At 36.3% G+C, this 22,923-nt stretch overlaps 1 protein-coding gene across 1 annotated transcript in view; it reads left to right on the top strand.

Moving 5' to 3' along the window:
• Nucleotides 1–22,923, top strand: part of BCKDHB (branched chain keto acid dehydrogenase E1 subunit beta) — a 209,793-nt gene that overhangs the window by 53,677 nt on the left and 133,193 nt on the right. Inside the window, exons 7-8 of the mRNA XM_041762713.1 lie at nt 15,959–16,056; nt 18,253–18,363. Coding sequence (XP_041618647.1) covers nt 15,959–16,056; nt 18,253–18,363 — 209 coding nt within the window. The remainder of the gene's footprint in view (nt 1–15,958; nt 16,057–18,252; nt 18,364–22,923) is intronic.

Here is a 22,923-nt window from a genome sequence, read left to right as displayed (position 1 = left end):
CCATTCAGTTTCCCTCTTTTCCTTTATAGTCCCTTTCACTATTTCTTATATTCCACGTGAGTGAAACCATATGGTGATTGGCTTATTTCATTCAGCGTAATACCGTCCAGTTCCATCCACATTGATGTAAATGGTAGGTATTCATCCTTTCTGACGGCTGAGTAATATTCCATTGTCTGAATATGTACTGCATTGATTTCTTCATTGGCATAGGATTAATTTGCTTCTTTGAAAGTTTTGAAAACTGTATATATCACAATTCAGTAAGGTTATAGGGAGGTTTGGGAGCCTGTGCTTCATGCATTCTTTAAGGGACCTAATCCTGTGTCCCGAGCTGGAGGCCAAGCATCAGAGAAATGTCTCTGCCTACATTTTGAGGAGAGGGGGTGACAGTGCATAGCATTGTCTTGTCACAGGTCTTCTTAACCTCTCTGATTGCCTCCTTTGGGGCCTGGTTCATGTACTGTTCTGTATCTTTAACATCTGTGCTGAGGTGACTCTCCATATGTCTGGTCTACAACATATAGAAAAGATTTCTTTCAGTATAGCCATTAACTTTTTGAACTACAAAGATGAAAGTAAAAATCGGTAATACATTCTTTTATGCAGTGATTTTCTTGAATTTTGTTTCTACTTATTTTGAATATAAAATAAATGTAGAACTTGTATCTTCTAAATTTGGAAGGAAAATATTTCCATATTCTAATTTCAATACTTAAATGCAATTAAACTTTCAAAAAAATGGCAGAGGTATATCTAGAAAAGACAAATCTGTAGAAGAGCAATCTAGACAGTGTCAAACATGTACAAAATAGTTATCATTCAAAAAGAAAATGAGTCAGTGTGACATTATCAGGTATAGGCATCTTGTGGAGACGCTTTGCTTTTATCCCTTTTGAGCTTTTTGGTTTTATTTAATTGAAATTGATTCATGACATCAGTGGTAATGAAGTAAATACAGCTTTCATCTGTGGTTGTTCTAATGGGGGGGGGGGGGGGGAGACTAAAAGCCTCACAATGTTTCATTTCCAGGATTCAGATGACCCTTTCAGGCAAAAATAGGTCATAATGGCATTGAGGGGGCTTTTCCTTTCTTTCTTTTTTTTTTTTTTCTTTCCTTAGTAAATACATTGATTGTATATGAATCCATATGTTCTGAGGAGAAGAAAATTGTTTTAAGTATTTTTTGAGTGGTAGGAGACTTTAAAAATGTTTTTGCCCAGTATATGTATACATGAAAGAGTATTTGCTTTTTAAATTTGTTTTGACTGGCATCATGAAGTGGATCTTGATGCAGGCAAGTACATATCTATATACTAACAATGAGACTGAAGAACGAGAAATGAAGGAATTGATTCTATTTACAATTGCACCAAAAACTGTAACATACCTAGGAATAAACTTAACCAGAGAGGTAAAGGATCTGTACTCTGATAACTGCAGAACACTATGAAAGAAATTGAGGAAGACACAAAGAGATGAGAAAACATTCCATGCTCATGGATTGGAGGAAGAATAAATATGAAAATGTCTGTGTTACCCAGAGCAATTTTCATATCCAATGCAATCTTTGTCAAAATACCGTGGACTTTCTTCACAGAGTTGGAACAAATAATCCTAAGATACGTATGGAACCAGAAGAGACCCTGAATAGCCGGAGGACTGTTGAAAAAGAAAACCAAAGCTGGAGGCATCATGATGCCTGACTTCAAGCTGTAATACAAAGCTGTGATCCTCAAGAAAGGATGGTACTGGCACAAAAATACACATAGGTCAAGAGAAGAGAATAGAGAACTCAGAAATGGACCCTCAACTCTATCTTTGGTCAACTATTCTTCAACAAGGGAGGAAAGAATATCCCCTGGAAAAAAGACAGTCTCTTCAATAAATGATGTTGAGAAAGTTGAATAGCTTATACTGCTTTTTAACATTTTAGGGATTAGGATTTTTAACTTCCTGCTAGGATCTAGCTATTTTATGGCCACTTATTTTCCACTACATGTGCCATTCCTTCCTCATCATATTCAAACTTCTCCTCAATGTCTTCATAGACTTGCAAGTGTGATTTTTTTTTTTTGTCAGATCATTAGTGTTCACATTACTGTGATCATCATATTGACATGATTTACAACTGAGCAAAAAAAAAAAAGCGGGGGGGCATCTTATTTCCTTATTGGTATACAACTCTGTCTTCTCTGGACCAAATCATGTTTTCCTTTTCTCATGTTTCCATTGTCAGTAAAATCCCTAATTTCCTCAATATAACCTGTTTTCATTATGTTTGGACACATTAGGTGGCCAATCAGGTTTTTCTTTTTCCCGTAGGCCTTGTTCTGCTTTGGGGCAATCCAATAAACTCTGCATTAAGAATGTGGATTCTGGAACCAGATTACCTGAGTTTGAAGTGCTGGCTCTATTCCCCATTGAGCTGGCTGACCTTTGGCACACTACTTATGTTTCAGTCTTGCCTATCTGCTTACTGAAAACTCCTGAAAAAATACAAAAGAGAAGATAAAAGGAGGACATAAATCCATTACCTAACTACTGTTGACTTTTTGTTGAATATACTGCCAGACTTTTATCTGTACTTAAGATTTTATTTATTTATTCATATGAGAGAGCGAGAGAGACAGAGACAGAGATATAGGCAGAGGAAGAAGCAGGCTCCATGCAGGGAGCCTGATGCGGGACTCGATCTTGGGACTCCAGGATCATGCCCTGGGCTGAAGGCAGGCGCTAAACCACTGAGCCACCCAGGGATCCCTTATGTGTACTTTTAAACAAATATTATTACTGTTTATTTCAGTGTTTGCTTATTTGATTACAAGAGAAATTAGGTATTCCATATTATTTCATATTTGTTCTTTACGACCTAGTTCTGTTGACTTCTAATCCTTGTGGAGTAGCATTTATTGTAAACCTAAAGCAAGCAGGGGGGCACCTGGGTGGCTCAGTGGTTAAGCATGTGCCTTTGGCCCAGGGCATGATCCTAGGATCAAGTCCTGCATCAGGCTCCCCACAGGGAGTCTGCTTTTGTCTCTGCCTGTGTGTCTCATGAATAAATAAATAAAATCTTTAAAAAAAAAAAAGACTGTTCAAACTTTTTTGTTCACTAGTAAATGATATAAATCTTTCCATTAAGTTTGACAGATTTGTTGTTATTACAAGATGTTTATGGTCTTCTGTGCCATTATGATTGGTATTTTTTTTTCATTACGTATTTCTAATACGTTTTATTTTGGTATACAGAAAAGCTATTGATTTTTGTATGTTAATACTACATTTGGAGACCATACTCAATTCTCTAATAACATTTTAGTTAAATATCTTAGACTTTCGAGGTGGAAAATCTTTTATAGCTAATGATAAAGCTTTTATTTCCTAATAATTGGTGAGACATTTATTGTTATTGTTGTTGTTATTATAAGGGTATCTCCTGCTTTCTTAACAGGGGCCCTGGTCCCTTATCAAGTTAAGGGAATATCTCTTTATTTTTATTTTTTATTTTTTTTATTTTTTTATTATTTATTTATGATAGTCATACAGAGAGAGAGTGGCAGAGACAAGGCAGAGACATAGGCAGAGGGAGAAGCAGGCTCCAGGCACCGGGAGCCCGACGTGGGACTCGATCCCGGGTCTCCAGGATCGCGCCCTGGGCCAAAGGCAGGCGCCAAACCGCTGCGCCACCCAGGGATCCCCTATCTCTTTATTTTTAAATTGAAGGCTCATTCCTCTTGTTTCTCCCAAGGTGCTGAATTTTATCAGGTTCTTTCTAGATATCTGATGATACGATTATATGGTTTTTCTTTTCTTTTTTTTTTTTTTAAGATTTTATTTATTTATTCATGAGAGACACAGAGAGAGAGAGAGAGAGAGGGGGGGGGGGGGCAGAGGGAGATGCAGGCTCCATGCAGGGAGCCTGACCTGGGACTCGATCCTGGGTCTCTAGGATCAGGCCCTGGGCTGAAGGTGGCGATAAACCGCTGAGCCACCCGGGGTGCCTTCTTTTTTTTTTTTTTTTTTTTTAAGTTAGTTTAAAGATTTTATTTATATATTCACGAGAGACAGAGATGCAGAGGGAGAAGCAGGCTCCATGCAGGGAGCCCGGCGTGGGACTTGGTCCCAGGTCTCCAGGATTGGGCCCTGGGCCGAAGGTGGTGCTAAACTGCTGAGCCTCACCAGGCTGCCCATTCATTCATTCATTCATTCATTCATTCATTCATTCATTGAGAGAGAACACAGGCAGAGGAGAGGGAGAAGCAGGCTTCCCATGGAGGAGGGAGGGGCTTGATCCCAAGACCTTGGGATTATGACCTGAGCTGAAGGCGGACGCTGGATGGCAGAGCCACACAGGTGCTCCTGGGTTTTCTTCTTTGAGCTCTTGATGACGCGTAGTTCATGAACCTATTTTCTGATGTTTCAATCCTTGTATTCTTGTGATAAACTCTACTTTATCATGATGCATTATTGCTTTTAACATTGCTGGATTCAATTGAAGATTTAAAAAACCTTTATGTTCATAGATAAAATTGGACCGTAGCTTTTTCTCTTAACATGTATGAACACAGGCATGTGTTTATATGTCAAATTGGTGTATAGTTTTCTTTCCTTCAAAATCAGAAGTTATGCAAGTCTGATTCCAGAATCAGAAGCCTTGTCTAGTTTAAGAATCAGAGTTGTTCTAGTCTTGTAGAATGAACTGGCATGCTTTCTTTTTCTTTGTTCCAGATGCACTGAATAACTAGAAATTATTTGTTCTGTAAGGTTCAATATAATTTGCTTGTAAAGCTGTCTGGTCTTGTGACTTTTGGTACACATCTTTGACTTTCTTTTTAGTATCTCCTATGATTGTTAGACTACTACTTATTCTTGAGTAAATGTTGGTCATTTATATCTTTGTTTATTATACTTTTTCTTTGGATTTTCAAATTTAGTAGTATAAAACTTATTTCCTAGTATCATTTTATTAAATATATAAATATATAAATACATGTAGACTATTTATGATAATGCCTGACTCATAATTAATGCTTTATAAATATTAGTAGTGCATGAAAGGATGTTCTGTATTATTTAAAAAATCTCCAGTGGATTTATTTTAATATTAACACCCGTAAGCATAAATCTTTATTTAGGCTGTTGAGCCTTGAGCACAACTCAGTGTTCAAATTCAGGAGCAAAAGAAGGGTAAATATTTCATAGAGCTTTATTAAGAGAGGTCTGTCAACATTCAACCAGTTTCAGGAATAGTTGGTCCAAAATGGTTTTGTGAAGAGGAGGTAATTGAACCTGTGGCTTAATATCTGTTGGTTGGGCAATTCAGACTTTGCAAGAAGGTGAAAAACAGTTGTTGGGTCTATGGTCCTATGAAGGCCACTGTAGGACATTTTTAATCCTTCAGGGACACTTACAGATTATTTAGGATTGTTAACATATCCTAGCATATTTGGATGTGCGTATATTCTGAGAAATCAAGCCAAGACTACTTTTGATAATAGGCCATTCCTAATGTTTCTCAAAATGTGTGTGTACAAAAGCAGATATTTAAAAGTTCAAGATCGACTTACATATGATAGTGTCCTTTATGAAGAAAGTTAAAATAGAAAATTTCCAATTAAACCACACCTTGTAGACCTGGTTGTCGATGACAATCAGACAGTGATATTAACACTACCCAAGCCAAACTGTTGATTAGCAGATGGGGTGTTTTTAGCTAACATTTTCATAGTTGATCTAAAGAATTTCAAATTTGGAATAAAAAGCACACAATCCTTTAGGAGTTTTCATCTTCAATGTATATAAGTGTGTTGAGCAAAAGCTAAAGATTTATAAATTGCCTCTACTTAACAGGTTAAGTAGGTTGTAAAGACTAAATTTTTAAGACCATTAGGGTTACATTTAGTATATTTTCACATATTTTTACCTTTCACAAGTAGAAATAAAGGGTTTGGGTTTATAAAAATTGCTTCTGGGAAAATTTATTGGTAACTGGAAATTATTTTACCAGTACTCTTAGCATTCCTCAGTGTTGTACTTGAATTTATGGATTCTACCTAATTTATCCTTTTTAAAAAAACTCTAGCACTAAATATAGCTTGGGGTTATGAAATGATTATTAAATGTTATTTGACTTAAATCGCTAGACTACAAATCATAGTTTCTGGCTATATGAATATGCCTGGAGTCCTTCGTAATTAGGTAGTTTTAATCCATAATTTGATATGAGGGGATTTATATAGAAGAAAAATACAGATTTCTAATGGAGAAATGACACACTGTGCAACACAGACGCTGATACTGGGTGATATGTATGTGGAGATTTTAAAGAATATTTGCATTATGGATTATAAAGCCTGTTTGGTAGCTAAAAAATTAGTTTGAGAAAATGAGAGTGAATTGCTGGAGGTCAATGAGAAATCTAGATTTAATACTTGGTTGATCTGCAGGAAAATAGCAATTATTTATTTTAAATATTATATTTTTAATATTTAAAAATGTACACACAGTGTTCCCTTTTTAAAAAGTATACAATTGGCGGCTTTTGGTTTTTAAGGCTTACGGTGAGGATCAAGCTTGATCTGTGTTCATACTTGATACTGCTACTAAAATCCACTTTGGGCAGATTTCTATACAATTTATCATGTTGGTTATGAGCCTGGGCCTCAGAGTTACCACTTACTGTATTATGACTTCACTGAGTTACTTAGTATCTCTCAGCCTCAGTTTATTTATCTGTAGAACCAGAATAAATCCAGTATCATTTGTATTGAGTTGTGAGGATGAAATGAGGTGATACATTTAAATGCTTTAAACAGTGTCAGGTACAGAATGGGCTCAAATGTTAGCTTTTTTTGATTATTAATTAGGTTCCGTTTATTTCTCATCAAAGATTACGTTTTCTTCTTTTAAATGTTTTTTTGTAATGTAAACCTGTTGTATATTTGTCCATTGCCTCTTATCCTCACACTTGCCCTTCTGAATTTTCCTCTGCAATGCTGGGGTTGAAAACTAGTAAAGTGTATTTTCTTGATCCCCTGCCTCTCTCAGTTCCAGTTAGATTGTCAATAGAGACCACTTGGGATAGTTGAGGAAGTGGGATGAAGGGGGAAAGGAGCCATTGTGGGACTGGTGCTGGTGATTGACAAGACTGTGCTCTGCCTGCCAATGTTCTGCAGCCTTGGTAATATGGGGTCTTTAGTGCGGATTGTGTGGCTCTGCAGCAGCCCCTGGCAGTTTCAGTACTATTAGTGGCTCCTGTGGACTACTGAGGCTAGCCCAGGGGTTTTTATCTCTTCCTGACCTCTGGGTTACATTATTTTACCATGCTACTCAGCAACCCTCCGCCCCCCCCCCCCCCAACATCTTTGTAACCAATTTCCTGAATTAAATTCTTCTAGAGAGGCTTCTGTTTTCCTGATTGGCTGCTGACTCATGAAGTCAACAGCTGCCATTCAGTATTCCATAATTCAGTGATGAATTTCGCAGTATGACAAACATCACATAGTTTCTATGTGTCTTTCTTATCCTTAAAATAATTATCTTTTGTCAATGTGCTCCATTGCCCTTTTGACATTCTGTTTATTCTCTGCATTTAAGAAGCTGGTGGACAGCAGCTAATTCTCCCTGTCTAGTGGGAACTGTAGCTCCTTGTGGGTCATATGGTATTTATGATAACTTAGGGACTTAAGATACCAAAAACATGATGCAGAAAATATCTATAACAAAACTTCAATGTTTTAAAGTCATCTACCCAATTTAAGGTACTATATTTTATTGATTCTGAGATCTCTGTCACCTCTCACATTTTAACGTCTCCAAAATTGGAATATGGCTTAAAACCAATGGCAGTCATCTTTCCAGTGGCCAGTAATTGCTGTTACCTAGTCAGGTATAAATATCAAAATCCCCAATCAGCACCAATACCTACAGAATATCAGATCCACAGCTTAGAATAAAGTTCCAGAGACACTAGAGAAGTGTTCTTTTAACAATGAGGGTTTCAAATGGTCATGATGGGCAGGTCAGGCAAAGTGGAGAATCCTAATTTAACAGTCTTTGGAAGCAGGAGTCAGAAATAGGCTGTTCTAAATACTGAAGCTAGCTTTGGATCCATTTAAGAAAGTGCTGTTTCACCGTTGTGCTTGCTGACACAGAAAGTGCTATTCTGTGAAGAAACATGGACACTGATGATTTTAAGTTAGAAGATGAATGAGAAGGATTAGCTTCTAAAGGTTGAAGAGTTTTAGGAATAGCTTAACCAATTTATTTTGCTTATGTTTTGTTATGTCCGTAGAAGGGTGATATGTAATAAAACCTATGCTTGATTAAATCTAAACTTTTTTTCGTTAAGAAAATAATTGTAAACAGTATCAGTTTAATTGGTGGTTTTTTCCTAGCAGTTCATAAAATAATGACATATCTTACATTTGACAGTGAATTAATGTTTTCCTTTTCTGTCTCGATATAATTCTCTTTGTTAGGTGATTTTTTTTTTTTTCTTTTCAACTCTCCATGTGCTGTTGGAGAATGGCTTTAAAATAGTGCCATTAAATTCAGCATTTAATTATTTTCTTTTCCATTTTGCCATTTACCATGTTAGAGTCATTTATAGGAATGGAGTTTACCCATGTGTAGCTCCTTGCTATAGAAAATGCATTGAAAAATATTTACAAAAGAAATGATAATGTATTAAACATGAAAGAGGGACAACTAGTAAAATTGCAGATGGGAGAACTTTTGTTAAATTATTAGATGCTGCATACTAAAAGAGTCCATGGAGAAAATGCTGTGTCATTGCAAAAATTGAACAATATTTATTACAAAGTGGTTAAATTTTAGTGTATATGTTAAGTGTACGGATGCATATTATGTGATATCATCAGTCTCAAAGCTTTTTTGTTACATTAAATGATAGGAGAACATAATGAGGTTAATTTTGAAGTTGTGTAAGGAATAGGATTGTTCCTTTATCATACCCTTGCTTTTGTGATATGTTTGCAAACTAGTCTGAAAAGAAACCTAATTTGTCTCATTACACACACAAAAAATTAGAAGTGTGGCATTTTTTCAGATTAATTATCAAGAAAAAGAATTAGAGTGCCTTAGAGTTGAAATAAGTCCTGGGCTCCTTATTTAATCTTACTTGTCACTATGTTCTCAATATCACTATCCAGTTAAAAATAATAGGTCTTACTTTTCAATAGTATTTCGGCAATAAGAAAACATGACCTTTTAAAATAATAACACTAATGATTTTAAGATTTCAAGTGTTTTTGTATCTCCATGTGACAAGTCTCCTGGTTACATGCTAGAGACTTGCTGATTCTGACGTGATGTATTTATGGTTAGACAGCTTGACGGGTTATTGGTTTTTATTTAGCGGTCAAGAATCTCCAACAAAAAGCTGACATGCACAGATAATTAATTGATGTCTTCCCATCTTTATGTCTCTGTGTGGTCAGAACTTTGGTTAAGCTCATCCAGGTAGATGAGGTCACATGGACAGTACCAGATGAAGCTGCACTCCTTTTGCAATTGGATAGCTTTATTAGTAACCTCATTTTCTGTTTGTACTGATATTTCTGAAAGCAGAGCTTGTTTCACAACACAGTATGAGTCTACAGTGCCTCTGTCATGACTGGTATTTAGCTCAATTTCCCATAGTTGGTTTTTGGTGATGTTGATAATTTTGCATACTTGTTCATCAGGTTCTACCATATTTTTCCAGAATCGGTGGGAGACCTAAAGAAGATGGGTCAGCCCCCTCTTAAAAAATTTAATGTTAATATTTTGTTAAACTTTTCATTTTGAAATAAATTTAAACAGAAATGTTGCAAAAAGAGTACAAATAATTTTTATGTATCCCCTACTGGGCTTCCCTGGATGTTAATCTCATAAGTTAACTGTAGCAATAATGATCAAAACCAGGAAATTAACAGTGACCCAAAACTGTTAAAACTCCTCCAACATCTAATCCAAATTTCATCAGTAGGCCTGCTAATGTCCTTTTTCTGGATCAGGATCCAATCTGGAGTCTCCACTTACTGATGCCTTCTTAGTCTCCTTTATTTTGGGACAGACCATTCCTTTGTCTTTTTTGTCTGTTGTGATCTTCACATTTGGTCTGCTCTTTTATAGAATGTCCCTCAATCAATCTTTCTGATGTTTCTTTAAGATTAAAATTCAGGTTTATGTAGCTATTTGGTAAGGATACCACTGAAGTGATTCTGTGCCCTTCTCAGAGCATCACGTATGATGACACATGGTGGTGTTCTTAGCTTGTTTGTTTTGTCTTTTCTGTTATTCATGTATAGTGCCCTCCTGCTTAGAAAGGTAACTTTTTGCTTTTGTGCATCACATTATTTTCATTTTTCAGAACCACAACATTTTTTTGTGGTTTTCTCTGCTCTTCTAAGAGATTTCTCTGGTTTACTCCCAAGTGGTATTGAGGCTTATGATGCTAGTTTATGCTGTCCACACATGATCTCAGTGATCACCATGGGTTAATTAGTATCACCATGGGTTAATTAGTATGAAAAGTTTAGCACTTAATTATTCTTTATTGAAAGTTAATTTTGTCTTTTAATTAGATAGTAATATAACAACCATTGTAATCACAACTTATTTAGACAAATAATACTGTTAACAGTGTATTGATTTGGTCTTGCTTTAGATTTTCAGTAATTTGAGGTGAAGAGGTGAGGGAGATATTGGATACAACTGTATTTGGGGAATAATTTGAAAATAATTACCAGAAGAGATTACATTTGCTCTTCTATTCATAGATTTTCTCATTTCCAACATCAATATTAAAATGAAGGGGGACCTGGGTGGCTCAGTGGTTGAACATCTGCCTTTGGCTCAGGTCGTGATCCCAGGGTACGGGGATCGAGTCCCGCATCAGGCACCCCACAGGACTGGTCTCTGCCTCTCTTTTGGTGTCTCTCATGAATAAATAAATACAATCTTAAAAAAAATAAAATATAATGAATTGTTAATGTAGAAGTAAAAATTATCAAAGTATGACCATAATTAGTAGCCTCATCTGAAAGATTATTTGGAAAAATAACAATTGTAATATAGAGATCTTGGTTGATAGTTAAATATCAGTTTTATGCAGAAAATAATAATAGGAATAAGAATAAATGTTCCTAGAATGAAAACTTTCTCTGTAGTTTTAATGACTTTATCATTGAATTATTTCAAATGTAAAGCTGTCTTCTTCCTAAGAACTGAAAGGATAGCCACAGTGATTCACTTAATATGTACCCATTCTGTCCCTGTGATGTGGCAGACAGACAGATGCTGCCTTCCATAGCTTACACATGGGATACTGGGGCATACAAGTAACACAGTGCTTTGTCAGAGATCACCAAATTAATTAGATGCAGAGACAGGGCTGGGAATTGGGTTCTTGGTTGAGTGGATTTGCCCACTCTCCCTCATTAGACTGTAAATTCTGACAAATGAGATAGACTTTCTCAAGTATGAAGATTGCCAATGTTGTTAGTAATCAGGCAACATGAAGTAACATTTTCGAAATATATTCTATTTCTTTTTAAGAAGAACATTTATGTTTTATCACTGCATCATGTATAATGCAACATGAATAAAGCCCTACTGACTTTCGCATTTGTGAGGAAACTAGCATTACTGTAGATTAGTGCCAGGGCAGAGAAATGACCCTATTATCTCTGTAATGGTAATATTGTGCCTCACAGGGAAGCTTGCATCATTAAGAGTGAGTTATTATTATCTTGCAGACACGTTCTACATGTGTTATTAATATATGAAGCCAGAAGGAATTGAAAAGGTTTTTCTAGGGACTTGGGTATAGAATTTAAAGCTTTCATCCTCATCTGAAACAGCACATAAATGTGTGTTGACACGTGTTTGTCGATGTGTGCACACATGACTTCACACCTCCATTTCTTTGTATACATCTATTCTTTCTATATGGAGTACCCTCTTTATTTCTTTGTTATCTCTAAGACCCCTCTTAGTTGTGCCCTTCATGGTAGGGCACAACCAATGCCCTCCATTTCTCGATCCTTACAACCAGGTTATTGCTTCCCCTTGTTTTCCCAGGCAGTTTATCCCCACCACAATATCATGTTTTTGTTTGCTGATCATGTCTTTCCATCTTCATAACTCCCACTTGAGTTTGTGCTTGTCAAAGACAGCAACTGCCTCTTGCAGTTTCATATTCTATCTTGTATCATGCTTGCATATATTGGGTATGTAATAACTATTAAATGAATAAAGGTGTATATAGTATATACATTTATACACTGCCTTATTTTAAAAATGTGTCCAAGATGACCAAACAAATGACAAGAAAATTAGAAGGAAAAAAGGAGGAGGACGGGAAATAAAATTCCACATTTGTGCCATGAGTCTGTAAGTATATCTGTAATATGAATATAAGTGCATTTGTAAATCCAAAGAACACATATATGTGGAACTTGAAAAAAATTTTTTTAAAATGGGTTTGCTATTCGAGCCACAAGTTGCATCTTTTAAATTTTGGTCTCAGAAAGATTTCTTATTTTTCTGGGTGACACATTTTTGTCAGTATATATATCTGATGCTGAAGTGTTTGTCTGGAAGTTTGTCTGGAATGCTCATTAGTGCAAAGATTAGAATGTAATCAGCATTTGGTAAATGGAGTGGTCTCAGTTGGTCCCACTGCTATGAAAACAGGAATCTGTAATATGACTGTATAGGAGCCTTTCAGTTCCTAAAAATTTTTATTATCACTCCTCTTACCTATTGTATTTCAAAAAGTACATAGTCATGGGGTAGGAATGCAAGAATGCTCATTTGAAATAATAACTTTCTCTTGGAGTATCTTTTAAATTAGTGTAGCTAAAGTACTTATGAATTATGACTTGCCTTCAATGTGACGTGTTTGCTGAGTTCAAATAAACAAACATACTCTCATTCTTCGGCTCTCAGGATTAAATTTATGAGAATCTAGTAGATTTGTTTTTTAACATGAAACTCTTCTTGAATCTAATTCGTTGCACGATTTTGTCGGTGGAGAACAAGGCTTTGTGTGCCATGTTGTTCCTTAATTAAGTGTTAAAGTAATGAGGTCTTATTATTCTGGGTAATTTATTTAATACAATGAAGCAGTTAGTCACTCACTGGCAGTTTTTCAAAGGAAGTGGGCCAAGATGCTAACCCATTTCTTTTAGTATGCCAGCCATTAAAATTGTGTTTTCCAGGGATTTGCTAATCAGCTGGCAACTGATTTAAAAGGCAGGAGGACAGGATTCTTGAATGACAGCCACTGACTCACTGACAAGACAGAGTGTGTCAGTACACATTTTAAGCCTTGTCCGTTGGTGTGAAGATCTTGCTGCCAGAGAAAAAACTTGATGGCAAAGAGCTTATGTGCTACCTTTTGCATGTTTGCTGGATATCATCAGTATCATTCTTGACCATCATTTTGGTTTAGCGACTTGAGAACTGCTCAGTAGAGTATACTACTACTCCAGTTGAATGTTTGTTTCCCTGTCTGTGTGTTCTTTTGTTCACTTGAATATCTGTTGGTTCATCTGTCCATCAAATACTGGATTTAAGCTGTCAGTGAATGGACTGGAATTAACCTCTGAAGGCACTGTTTAGAATTGAGGTTGGCAAACTCTTTCTCTAACAGAAGAGGTAATAAGAATTCTAGCCTATAGGCCATGCTGTCTTTTGTAAACTACTCAGCTCTGCTGTTGTAGGGCAAAACCAGCCGTAGATGATATGTCAATGAATGGAGGTGGCTGTGTACAGAGCCAAACAGTAAGATACTGTTTACAAAAATTGACTTGCCTACTCCTGGATTAGATGGAAGTATCTGGCTCAACATAATTTGCGTGTTACAGACTTTAAAAAATGCTTTTAACACTTATGAGTTTTCTAACACAACTTGTGTCTCAAGTTTGTTAGGTAGCTTAATTGTCATCTGTTTGGAGTAGATTTGTAGATTTCAGGGTATTATTTAAACATACTGATGGTCTAAAAAATATCTTTCTCTGGCATTGGTTATAGAAATGTTACTGGATTGGAAATATAAAAAAAATACAAGAAATAAAAATTTCCACAAAACTGATAACAGTACCATTAAATTTGATAGATTTACTTGTAAATGATTTTAAAAACTATACTTTTGACATGAAAACATGGCCAAGATATATTGCGAAAAAAAGGGGAGATTATAGAAGACTTCTCAACAAGTTGTACAAAGAGATTTTATATGTAGAAACAAAGATTCACATATGTTTATGAATGTGCATACTTGAATATTGTAAACATCTGAAAAGACAGGGTTCTTAATTTTCAGAGTCCAGAGTGCTCACCATTACACAATGGAACCGCCACAGGGTTCTTAATTTTCAAGCAGAAATCCAACTCTGGCCAATATAAGCAGAAAAGATGTATTGAAAGATAGTGAATAGCTCAGAAATCTTTGGAGTGCTTAAGGACCAGGCTCAGAGGCCATATGTCTAGAAGCAGTACCCCAAATTCTACTGCATAACTGGTTTTACAAAGATGCCTCAGCAGTTGTCTGTGGGCATGGCGCCATAGTCTGAATCATTGAGACCGCTAAGCCTGAAAGCTGGATCTGTCTCCACTGTTACCAGTACTCTAGGATGCATTCTGGATGCCTGCTGCTCTTGTCATCAGCTTCCACTTCAGAGTGTGGCATGGGTGCATTTGATTGGCAGAGCCCATATTTTGTGCCCTACCTGCAACGGAAGCTGAAAAAGTGCAGATGGGGGCCCTACTTCTGTTGTGGATAAAGGGCCCCTGCCTCAGCAGTTGGGGCATTTCCCTAATTTAGGAAGAAGATTAAGAAGCTTAGATGACAGAAAGAATGAAAGCTGTCCCCTGCAGACACTCAGGAAATTGTTGGTATTAATAACCCCAGGCAGGAGAGTTGGAAGAACTAACTGGGGCACAGAGGGAACCTTTTAGTTTGCTCTTCTTTACTCTTTTAATTAAAAAAAAAAAATCATATAACAATGATAAAAGATGATAGGGCAGGTGAACAAAAGGGAACGTTTTGCCCTCAACACTTAATACTGTTTTACTGCTCCCCTGTGGGAATTCAAGAAGGCTTCCCAGCATAATGGAGGCAAGTCCATCAACTTACTTCCATTTAAAAATTCACCTTATGATTTTCTCTTGAATTTAGCTCTATACTGCTTGCACTTAATTGGGCAGAAATAATCTTGAAATAGTCATCTCTGAGATACCAGAGGCTTATTCGTCCTTTTGGCCTGGTAGAGTTGCTTTAATGGATCTTTTTCGGGTCTACAGGATTCAGCTTTGAAACGACACTAAGGTGTTGTCAGGTACCGTAGTTGATGAAGTGTTCATAGAGGCAAGGTGCAAAAATAAAGTCTACTTAAAAATGTGGGCCTACTATCTGTGTTTTGTTTTTCAACCCCCCCATAAGTTTGCTTCTTGAGAGAAAACTTGTCTGAGAAGTTAATTCAGTCTGATCAAGTTTTAGCAGAAGCATACTAAAATTTTTTTAACTTTATTTTTTTAGAACAGGTTTAGATTTACAGAAAATGTATGAGGGTAGTAAAGCAGAGTTCCCATATATCCTTCACCCAGTTTTTTGTATTATTAACGTTATATATTAGTATGGCATATTCGTTAACAGTTAATGGGCCAATCAATATTGACACATTGTTGACCAAAGCCCTTACTTTAAGATTTTCTTAGTATTTACCCAAACTCTTTTTCTGTTCCAGGATAGCTGGTGTATTTTAAACATTTACATTGTACCTTTTCATATGTATAATAATAAATGCTATTTCTGTTTTAAATAACTTAGGGAATTTGGGAGAAGAATAAAATAAAGCTTTGCCACAGTGAAATTCTTATATTCACTTATGCACGAATGCCCCATGCAAGAAAATAAATTACTTTTTTTTCCCTGTTATATATTCAGTTGAACAGGTTCCTGTAGAACCTTACAACATTCCCCTGTCCCAGGCCGAAGTCATTCAGGAAGGGAGCGATGTGACTCTAGTTGCCTGGGGCACTCAGGTCAGTAACATTTATAAGAACTGATAATGTCCATGCTGTGCTTGGAAGCTCTCATTTTTAATCCTAATACTGTAAAAAACAAAAGTGTTGTTTTTCTTATATCTCATATTTAAGTCTTGTTAGTGCTGCATCTATATCTGGTACTGATTTCTGGTTGAAGGTGAGGTCATATCAATCTATTCAGTCTTATTAAAATATGCATGTGGTGAAGCTATTAAAATCTGTTGAATTTATAAAAATGTACTCATTAAAAACTTTCTTTCGAAGCACACGTTATACATCCTCACTTGCTTCTGTACTTGACTTCCTGTCTTTTTCAGCACATCTATTGCCATCTCTTGTGATTGCATGTGGGCCATCGACGGGTCCCGACGCAGGATTCTATACCGTCCTCTGCTCTAGTGAACCTCAATACTGATGTGCTTCAGTTTTCCTAATGCTTGTTCTCATGTTGTTCTACCTCCAGACTTTTAAACTTGGGACTTTTTTTTTCCCCCTTTGACTATAGATATCTATCTCTTCTTTATCTCTCTCTCTCTCTCTCTCTTTTTTTTTTTTTTTAAAAAAAGGTCTGTTTTCTTTGTGTGTGTAAAGGAAATACTTAATTTAGAAAACTTAGTGTAGCATTAAATAAGGAAAATAAATAATTTGTAATACTACAACCTCTGACTCTCTTCTCCACTTCACTTTTGGCTTGGAGAGGTAGTTAGTCCTCATGGTTTCTTAATTCCGGTGGGAAAATCTTTTATCTAGATCCCTGTCCCTCAGTACACATTTTGCCTCTCTTGGTAATAGGGAGGTCAGTGCTTTGCTTTTTTTCTCATACTTACCATGTCTGCTGACAGTCCTCTTTCTCTTTTGTCCTCCTAAGAAGAGGTGTCTGGTTTTCATAGCTACCTCTACAAATCTTTCAGATTATATTCCATTTTACCTTTTCCAGGCTGTAACTTACTGGCTAGTCCCTTCCCTCTTCTGCATCTTCAGTTTCTCTTTTCAATGTCCCTTTGTTAAAAAGATGTATATACCTTCTCTAAAAAAAAAAATACCGTTTCTCTATCCTGATTTTCCCTTAAATACCAGTATGTTTCCTTTTTTTAACACTGAACTTGAACAGTTTTCTACTATCTGTATTTAATTCCTTAACTTCCCTATGTTTTTGTACCTTATGAGTTCTGTTCCCACTAATTTACTAAAACTATTCCAGAGACATTCCTAATTTTCAAATTGTTAAGTCCAACCCTTATCACATATTGCTACTGTGTATGACACTGGCTACTGTCTCTATGAAACCCTTTCTTCTTTAGTTTCTGGAATATATTGTCTCCTATTTTTTCTTTCTTCTTTCTTTCTTCTTCCTTCACTGTTCTCATTATCATCGTTTTGTTTTGTTTTGAGAGAGAGAGAGAGAGAGAGAGAGAGAGAAGTTGGGAAGGGCTGAGGGGGAAGAGACAGAGACAGTTGAGAGAATCTTAAGCAAGCTTAAGAGCCTGTGGAGTTTGATGCAGGACTCTATCTCATGACTCTGAGATCATGACCTGAGGGAGCACAAATCGAAAGTTGGTCCTTTAACTTAGACTGAGCCACCTGGGTGCCCCTCTTCCTCCTTTTGCTTCTTTTTTTTTCTTCTTTTTAATTTTTATTTTTTAAAAGATTTTATTTATTCATGAGAGAGAGGCAGAGGCACAGGCAGAGGGAGAAGCAGGCTCCATACAAGGATTCCGATGTGGGACTCGATCCTGGCACTCCGGGATCACGCCCTGAGCCAAAGGCAGACACTCAACCGCTGAGCCACCCAGGCATCCCTTCTTTTTTAAAGCAAATTCCTCCTTCTCCATCTTCCCCTTAAATGTTGGTCTTTTACAGGGTTCCATGAGTTCTGCCCTTTACTTCTCCCTCCACATGCTTTCTCTAGAAAGTAGGTTGACTTTCCCTTCTGTGTGCTGATATCTTTAGAATCAGTGTCTCTGTCAATGACTCCTTTCCTTTTCTGAAATCTAAGAACATCTTTCCAACTGTTTTCTAGGCATCTGTGTTTGATTACTTTGGTGGAATATGGGGGTTCAGCGTATCTAAAATTTAATTCTCCATGCAAATAAGTTCTTCTGGCTTTAAATGCTTTTCTATTAATGATGTCAGAATTCGGTTAACTTTTCAGGTCTGAATCTCTGTAGTTATTCTCTGCTATTTTTATTTCAGGTTCACGTGATCCGAGAGGTGGCTTCCATGGCTCAAGAAAAGCTTGGAGTGTCTTGTGAAGTCATTGATCTGAGGACTATACTACCCTGGGACGTGGATACAGTTTGCAAGGTATGAATATAGTGTTGATAGAGTATCATTTCCTTTAACCCTTGGGCCAGATTTGTTGGTGGTTTGCAAAGAATTGTTTTGAAATTTTGAGCTTCATGAGCATTTTCAACTGATTGAAAACTTTAAAATTTACACCATGACAGAAAATATATATTATATAATTCCCTCCCATAGTTTTCTGTTTGAAATATTACAGAACTGTGTCCTTCATGCAGCCAGCTTGGGTTGAGCTGTGGAAGTCGTGGAGTGGTGCAAATGAGAGATACCAAGTTGTTGAAGTCACCTGTGTTTTGAAATACTACTACTTAAGTTATGGTTGGATAAGCAAGGTTTAATATAGTCACTTAAGTGGTTTGGCCGAATTTTCATTTGTCTCCTCTCCAGAAGAGATGGAGATGGGTTATTTAAAGTACAAAACAAAACCCCAAAAACCTCTTTATATAGTCTTCATACTGTGAATAAGTTTGAATATTATGTTATAGGATTCTATCTGCTTTCAGTTTTCTATCCAAGGAATAGTCCTCCCTCAGGAACATGGTTGGTTATAACTGATCTTTTATGTTAACGTATAGATAAACCAAAGTGCATCTATTTCCATTGTGTGGTATATAAAGAAGATTAAGTTCTTACTTTGTCATGGTCTTATCTACTGAAGTTTAGGTAATAATTGCATATGTTACTTTTCCTTGATTTATTGTTACAGCAAATAAGTCCTAAGACCTAGGGTATTTTATATTTTTTAAAGAACTTTAGTATTCCCACAGCTTTTATAGGCTGTTTCTTCGGTTTGTTGTGTGAAAAAAACCTTCAGTTACTATTGCTGTAAAAGTATAGCATAGGGTGTGTTTAGGTAAAGATTGTTTTGTGATTTAATGGAACATAATAAGATTTGTTATAGTAAATGTTCTGCAGACTCACTTGACATCTATAAACTTGACATGATTGCAGATGGCTTCAACAATATTCTAAGTCTTTATATTTGTAGTTTCTATCATTAAAAGTAGTATTTTAGGTTGAGATATTCATAACTCCATAAAAGTAATGCGTCTTGCAGGGTTTTTCAAATCAAATAAGACACTGAGTTTTCTCAAGTAGCCAAATATTCCAAATTACGGCTATACCAGAGCTGATAGCCTTTGCCCCAAAGTGGGGTTCCTTTTTGCAAATATATCCCCCATTTATTATTGGAGTTTTTATTTATAAAGTGAATGGTGCTTTTCTTTGGTGATATGTTTTGTTATGGTACAGTGGGGGTACTGATAAATGGATAGGGCAAGTAGTTTTAAGTTTTATTTACGTTTTTATGACCTTATACGTTCAAACAGAATTTGTAGCAGTTTATGCTAAAACATGAATATAACAACACTCCATGCTTAATTGTGAAAGTAAAGTGAAGAGAGGAAGAAAGGGGGGAAATTATTTATCTTTAAATAAATAACTTGCTTATGTGGGATGCTCCCTCCTCCCTTTATTAAATCTACCAGTTGCATTTTGTGTAATACTGGAATGTAGATCTTATTTTCTTAGGTCTCTTGACTATTAGAAAACATGAAAGAGGATGCTAGAGACCACTCCTGAATGAAAAAGTGACGCATCAAACCTCTAACTCGCTAGCATCATCCTTTTAGTCTTGTGTTGGGGTGCTTTCATCATGTTATTTTTCTAGTTGATGACCCTCTAGTTACGACAGTGAAAGCTAGCTTGTCATTTCTTGATTACTTTGGGTTATGTGAGTCTCTTCATTGCTGATCATGGTAATCTTCTGTTATCCTTTCATGTATCAAAGAAAAGTTTTGATACTTGGCATCTTTCTAGGATTTGGAGATGATTTTAAAGAAGAGGGTCTATAGCTAAACCTCATTAAAAGTGAGGCTTTTGTTATTGTTGTTTAACTATGGTTAAGTTTTTCTTTATGAATTCTGTAGTAATCAAAATTTGTTTATTATCTCTTTCAGTTAGTGTGTGTTTTATTGGTTCTTTTGTTTTATAATATAATTAGATCCCTCAGCTTCGTTCATGACATGTTAAGTTCAACACTCAAATGCATCTTTTGGAATACCTAATCAAGAAAAGCCTATTAAAGGTAAAAAAAAAACAACAACAAGAACAAATAGACCAACTTATTGCTCATACATACACATTAGTACATCATGCATAGTAAAATGACTCTGGGACACTTGAGGAATTGGTTAATGTAGTCTGAATTTAACTATGTGGGTTTTGGTGTTTTTTGTTTTTTTTTTTTTAAGATTTTATTTATTTATTGAGAGACACAGAGAGAGAAAGGCAGAGACATAGGCAGAGAGAGGAGCAGACTCCATGCAGGGAGCCCAATGTGGGACTCCATCTCAGGAATCCAGGATCATGCCCTGACCCAAAGGCAGACTCTCAACCATGAGCCACACAGGCATCCCTGAATTTAACTATGTTTTTAAAAACATAGTCATGCTTTTTGTTTGTTTGAGCCTTGAAGCATTGCTTGGAAGTTATAATCCTGAAAAATTGCTTGGAGACAGAGAGCAGCAGTGTTTGAATGCTGCTTAGGGAAGCTACAAAATTAGAGACCTGAGCCCATATGAGAACCATAGTTCATCTACTCAATTCTGGACCTGATATTAGAGAGCTAAGCTGAAAGCCTCTGATAAACAGAATAAAAATTCCTGAGTTTCAAAGTGCTTAAGAGATAGAGACCTACTCTGGGTACTGGGAGTGTGAATGGGGTGGAATGGCTTAAAAACATCAGTGAGGAGGGTTGAAAGCCCTGAAGCGAGTGGTAAATTGCCTCTTTTTACTTGGGGGGCACCTGCTAAGTAAAGTAAGACTCTACTAGAAACTGAGAATCCAGGGGTATTGAATCCATGTTTCATGGGCTTGTAGGAACAAAATAGGATGCTTGGTGGGGAGTGCTTAAACAGAGTTGGTCTCCCATTCAAGACAAATGACAAATTCTAAAGCTGTCTGTGGTGAGAGCTAATCAGCAAATACCTGAAAAGCCAAGTCATCACTTGAGACTGAAGTGTCAAAGACCAGTCATATTCTCAGTTGACAGGTGTAGAGTCAGGTTTTAGGATCTACCAGAAGTAGATTAAAACTTCCCAAATCCACAGCACAGCCTCTCCCCCTCAATTCCTTACTGGATTGATATAACTTACCTTCTGCTCTGTCTGCCCAGCAGAACAAGGAGTCAGTCTTCCTATCATTGGGAATTTCTATGAATCAGCATTCAATAAAAAATTACTAAGTATATGAAGAGACAGGACCATTTGATTCAAAACCAAGAGAGAACACAAACAATAGAAAGCAGAAACACAGGTGATCCAGTCATTGGAGTTAGTAAAAACTTTATTATGTTTAGGACCGTAGAGGAAGAAAAGGAACAAAAGAGGTAAGAAAGTGGAGAATTATTCTGGAGAGGTGTGTGTGTGTGTGTGTGTGTGTGTGTGTGTGTGTGTGTGTGTGTGAAAGAGAGAGAGAGAGAGAGAGAGAGAGAGAGACATCATTGTAGAACCAAAGAAATATTTGTCAGTAAGAACTTAGTGGATGTGTTTATAAACTTAGTGGACTTAGTAGATGATAATAGTATTCATGAATTAGAAGGCAAATATATAGAAAATGTCCAAAGTGAAGTGCAGAGAGGGAGAAAATAAAATAGACTAAAACAGAAGAGGACATAAAATACACGGGGGATCTGGTCAAATAGATTATTTGAATTCCAGAAGAGAGAATGAATTAGTTAAAAACAATATAAAAATATTTCTCATGAAACTTTCAGGACATTGTCATACTTGAGAACTTGTGAACCTCTAGGGATGTATTCAAAGAAAACCATAGCCACTTACACAATGGAATGAGATCTTAAATTGCCAAGGATGCCAACCTAGCATTCTCTAGCCAGTGAAAACCTACTCTTTTTTTTTTCTTGTTGTTTTTAAGATTTTATTTATTTATGAGAAACAGAGAGGGAGAGAGGCAGAGGCACAGGCAGAGGGAGAAGCAGGCTGCATGCAAGGAGCCTGAAATGGGACATGAACCTGGGAATCCGGGATCATGCCCTGAGCCAAAGGGAGGCACTTAACTTCTGAGCCACCCAGGCATCCCTAAAAACCTACTCTTAAAGTTAAGATGAAAAAAAAAAAAAAAAAACTTTAGGTAAATAGAAATTGAGAGAATTTATCACCAGCACATTTTCACTGAAGTACTATAAGGCAGTTCTTTAGGCAGAAGGAAAGTGATCCAGAAGATAGTCAGAATGGGCTTACATGGAGTTAAAATATTCTGTTGTTGTGGGATTATTAAGTGTAATATTTTTATTAGGTTATAGTGAGTCAGGGATGCATGTTATAACCTCTGTACTAACAACTGAAATAATAGTGAAAGTGTATATGCAGCAAGTTCAAAAGGGACCTATAGATGAATAGAAATATTTGGTTAAGCCAAAAGATAGGAAAATGTGTTTAAAAAACCAACAAAAAAACAAAAACCAAAAAACTCAAAACAGGTATGTCAATAGAAAACAGATAATAGATATAAACCTAAGTATAATAATTAAAAACAAATGGA

The sequence above is a fragment of the Vulpes lagopus genome, chromosome 1 (assembly GCF_018345385.1).
Source record: "Vulpes lagopus strain Blue_001 chromosome 1, ASM1834538v1, whole genome shotgun sequence".
Classification (NCBI taxonomy): domain Eukaryota; kingdom Metazoa; phylum Chordata; class Mammalia; order Carnivora; family Canidae; genus Vulpes; species Vulpes lagopus.
The sequence above is the reverse complement of the archived record's forward strand: the minus strand, read 5'-3'. Positions and strand labels throughout refer to the sequence as shown.